A 5,000-nucleotide genomic window follows, 5' to 3' on the forward strand; every position below is an offset into this window, starting at 1 on the left:
AGAGGGAAAGTGTGTGTGTGTGTGTGTGTGTGTGTGTGTGTGTGTGTGTGTGTGTGTGTGTGTGTGTGAGAGAGAGAGGCCGCAATGCAGGAGGCAGTCAACTTCCTGTAAATTAGAGAGGCGGGCCTTATGTTCCCCCTCTGGGGACATTAAACTCCCCTTGTTCCTCCTCACCGTGGTGTGTCCTCTGGGTGTGATTGACAGGCGGGCAGATGTGGGCAGTTGGCTTATCTGTCACAGGGACAGGCAGAGATGTGGACGCCTCTCTGTGGGGCCTGTCAATAGGACAGGCAGAGATGTAGACGATGTGGTCTGTGCTGTCAGAAACGCCTCAGAGGAGACTCCCAGACAGACACGCAGTGAAAGAGTGCCAACCACCACTGCCCCTCCCACTGCTAACACTGACCACTCCCACTGCCCCTCCCACTGCTAACACTGACCCCTCCCACTGCCCCTCCCACTGCTAACACTGACCCCTCCCACTGCTAACACTGACCCCTCCCACTGCCCCTCCCACTGTTATCACTGACCCCTCCCACTGCCCCTCCCACTGCTAACACTGACCCCTCCCACTGCCCCTCCCACTGTTATCACTGACCCCTCCCACTGCCCCTCCCACTGCTAACACTGACCCCTCCCACTGCCCCTCCCACTGTTATCACTGGCCCCACCAGCCTAGCATGCCTAAGTGCATGTTGATGTGTGTGTGGGCTGTACCCGTGTGCTGTACCTATGCGGCTGTGCCTGTGTGGCTGTACCCGTGTGGCTGTACCCGCGTGCTGTACCTATGCGGCTGTGCCTGTGTGGCTGTACCCGCGTGCTGTACCCGCGTGCTGTACCCGTGTGCTGTACCTATGCGGCTGTGCCTGTGTGGCTGTACCCGTGTGGCTGTACCCGTGTGGCTGTACCCGTGTGGCTGTACCCGTGTGCTGTACCCGTGTGCTGTACCCGTGTGCTGTACCCGCGTGCTGTACCCGTGTGCTGACTCCGCCGTTTTCTTGTGTGCCGGTCATCTGCAGCGCCCCAGAGGAACTTCGAGATCGCCTTCAAAATGTTCGACCTGAACGGAGACGGGGAGGTGGACCTGGAGGAGTTTGAGCAGGTGGGGGCCAACACACGCACACACACACACACACACGCACACATAACACACACACACACACACACACACACACACCAATGTGGCAATGAATGAATGAATGAATAAATGACATGGGGCATCAGGTGCCAATGAGCTGAAGAGTGCTGCCTACCAAGCCATCAACAGTGATGTCTCCCTCCTCCCCTCTCTGGCTCTCTTCTCTCCCCTCCCCTCTCTCCTTCTCTCTCTCTCTGGCTCTCTTCTCTCCCCTCCCCTCTCTCCTTCTCTCTCTCTCTGGCTCTCTTCTCTCCCCTCCCCTCTTTATCTGAAGGTGTTTGATGAAGTTGATCATTTCAGTGGGTTACTGTATTCCACTGTTATCACCCAGTGTCTTTGTACTGTCACATTAGAAGTTGTCAATATCAGACTGCACAGAACAACTCAAGCGCACACACACACATCAACATGAACAACTCCAGAGTACAGTGTGCCAGACATGACCAGCTCAAGACTACAGTGTGTCAGACATGTAGACCAACTCAAGACTACAGTGTGTCAGACATGTAGACCAACTCAAGACTACAGTGTGTCAGACATGAACAGCTCAAGACTCCAGTGTTCCAGACATGTAGAGCTCTGCTCTGACTAGACCCTATTGTGCTCTGTGTGCTGCCTCCATTACTCCTAACACACTGGGTCATTAAGTCGTTGCGATGAGACTGCTGATGTGGATCTGAGTGTGTATGAAACTCACCTTCTAAATGGTTTCCACTCTGCGGGAGATTGAATCACTGCACCCTGAGCACCTCCATTATCTAGGAGCCATTCAGAAGCGCAGGCATCTGCGCCACACACCCCAGTATTGAAGTTCGTTACCTTTTTTTCTGTCTGAGAAATCTTGAATGAAATACAGCCCATCTCTTAACACCCTTTTTCTCTCATCTCTCTCTCCCTCCCTCCATCTCTCTCTCTCCTTCCATCTCTCTCTCTCCCTCCATCTCTCTCCCTCCCTCCATCTTCATCTCTCTCTCCCTCCTTTCATATCTCTCTCCCTCCATCTCTATCTCCCTCTCCCTCCTTCCATCTCTCTCTCCCTCCATCTCCATCTTCCTCCCTCCCTCCATCTCCATCTCTCTCTCCCTCCTTCCATCTCCATCTCTCTCTTCCTCCATCTCTCTCTTCCTCCATCTCTCCCTCCATCTCCATCTCTCCCTCTCTCCCTCCCTCCATCTCCATCTCTCCCTCCATCTCCATCTCTCCCTCTCTCCCTCCCTCCATCTCCATCTCTCCCTCCATCTCCATCTCTCCCTCCCTCCATCTCCATCTCTCTCTCCCTCCTTCCATCTCCATCTCTCTCTTCCTCCATCTCTCTCTTCCTCCATCTCTCCTTCCATCTCCATCTCCATCTCTCCATCTCTCCCTCCATCTCCATCTCCATCTCTCCCTCCATCTCCATCTCCATCTCCATCTCTCTCCCTCCTTCCATCTCCATCTCCATCTCTCTCCCTCCTTCCATCTCCATCTCCATCTCTCTCTCCCTCCATCTCTCTCTCCCTCCTTCCATCTCCATCTCTCTCTTCCTCCATCTCTCCCTCCATCTCCATCTCCATCTCCATCTCCATCTCTCTCTCCCTCCTTCCATCTCCATCTCCATCTCTCTCTCCCTCCATCTCTCTCTCCCTCCTTCCATCTCCATCTCCATCTCTCCCTCCATCTCCATCTCCATCTCCATCTGTGCTTCTCCCTCCTCAGGTGCAGAGCATCATCCGCTCCCAGACCAGTATGGGCATGCGTCACCGGGACCGCTCCACCACGGGCAACACGCTCAAGAACGCCGGCTGCAGCTCCGCCCTCACCACCTACTTCTTCGGCGCCGACCTCAAGGGCAAGCTCACCATCGGCAGCTTCCTGGAGTTCCAGCGCAAGCTGCAGCACGATGTGCTCAAACTCGAGGTGAGAGAGGGAGAGAGGGATGGAGGGATGGAGACAGGAGAGAGAGGGGTAGGGAGACGAGAGGGAGGGAGGGAGGGATAGAGAGAGGGGTAGAGAGAGGAAGGGAGAGGAAGAGAGAGGGGTAGGGAGAGGAGAGGAGAGGGAGGGAGGGAGGGAGGGATAGAAAGAGGGGTAGGGAGAGGAGAGCGAGAGAGAGACAGTATTTGAGTATATATGCAAATAGGAGGCTCACTCTGGCTGTCTGAGGAACCGTTGCGTAGACATATTTAATAATGCGTAATGCATTGCAGAAAGGACATGAATGTGAAGATGATGTCCAGTGAAAGTTAAAAGCACCCATAGCTTGGGGGGGGGGGGGGGGTGTATAGGAGAGACAGGGGGTGGGGGGGTAGGGTCACTGAGGACAACAGACACCCCTGCGGTCATGAGCAAGTACACACATAATGACACACTCACAGAGATTGCAGCAGACTCCACTCCTTACGCCTCTGTATGTGTTTCAGATTTATTGTCTCTCATATGCCCTTTTTCTCACGTACAGGCTCACACACACACACACACACACACACACACACACACACACACACACACACACTTCCATATTACGCAGACTGTCTTCTCCTGATTTGTAGTGTCTGGTTTCATACTAGATGAGGTGGCCTGTGGACTGGCCACTCCAATATTTGCTTTTTTCCAAAGTTTTCTATAACACACACACACACACACACACACACACACACACACACACACACACACACACACACACACACACACACACACACACACACACTCATACACAATCACACACCCACACACACACACACACACACACACACACACACACACTTGAGGCTTCCAACTTTGACGTTTTAGCCGTTGCGCTTTAAGCAGCGTAGCTGTTATGTGATAATGAGATAATCATGTTCCTAGAGGATCTGTCCCCCTCTCTCTGTCTCTCTCTGTCCCCCTCTCTCTGTCCCCCTCTCTCTGTCTCTCTCTGTCCCCCTCTCTTTGTCTCGCTCTGTCTCTCTCTGTCCCCCTCTCTCTGTCCCCCTCTCTCTGTCTCTCTCTGTCCCCCTCTCTCTGTCTCTCTCTGTCCCCCTCTCTCTGTCCCCCTCTCTCTGTCTCTCTCTGTCCCCCTCTCTTTGTCTCGCTCTGTCTCTCTCTGTCCCCCTCTCTCTGTCTCTATCTGTCCCCCTCTCTTTGTCTCTCTCTGTCTCTCTCTGTCCCCCTCTCTGTGTCTCTCTGTCCCTCTCTCTATGTCTCTCTCTGTCCCCCTCTCTCTGTCTCTCTCTGTCCCCGTCTCTCTGTCCCTCTCTCTGTCCCTCTCTCTCTGTTTCTCTCTGTCCCCCTCTCTCTGTCTCTCTCTGCCCCCCTCTCTCTGTTTCTCTCTGTCTCCCTCTCTCTGTCTCTCTCTGCCCCCCTCTCTCTGTTTCTCTCTGTCTCTCTCTGTCTCCCTCTCTCTGTCTCTCTCTGCCCCCCTCTCTCTGTTTCTCTCTGTCTCTCTCTGTCTCCCTCTCTCTGTCTCTCTCTGCCCCCCTCTCTCTGTTTCTCTCTGTTTCTCTCTGTCTCCCTCTCTCTGTCTTTCTCTGTCCTCCTCTCTCTGTCTCTTTCTTTCTCTTTGTCTCTCTCCATCCTCATGTCTCTGGAGAAGAGCTGAGACAGCAGCCCTGGCGGGGCTAATTCAGAACCTACGTATAGTCCTTCTTGGCAGCAGTATCTTGATACTTCTCTCTATCCCTCTCCCTCTCTCTCTCTCTCTCTCCCTCCCTCTCCCTCTCTCGCTCCTTCTCTCCCCAGTTTCTTTCTCGCTCTCCCTATGAATCTCTAACAGACACAGACACACGCACACACACACACACACACACACACATACACACCCACACATACACACACACACACACACACACACACACACACACCTAACAGGATTCACTCCGACCCGCACTTTGGCAGATTCCCCATA

General features: G+C 53.7%; 1 protein-coding gene across 2 annotated transcripts in view; it reads left to right on the forward strand.

Moving 5' to 3' along the window:
* Positions 1–5,000, forward strand: part of micu1 (mitochondrial calcium uptake 1) — a 57,029-nt gene that overhangs the window by 40,345 nt on the left and 11,684 nt on the right. For both annotated transcript variants that reach the window (XM_080848457.1, XM_080848458.1), the window contains 2 exons: positions 1,020–1,102; positions 2,834–3,034. In XM_080848457.1, coding sequence (XP_080704583.1) covers positions 1,020–1,102; positions 2,834–3,034 — 284 coding nt within the window. The remainder of the gene's footprint in view (positions 1–1,019; positions 1,103–2,833; positions 3,035–5,000) is intronic.

Source organism: Sprattus sprattus (genome assembly GCF_963457725.1).
Source record: "Sprattus sprattus genome assembly, chromosome: 12".
Lineage (NCBI taxonomy): Eukaryota > Metazoa > Chordata > Actinopteri > Clupeiformes > Clupeidae > Sprattus > Sprattus sprattus.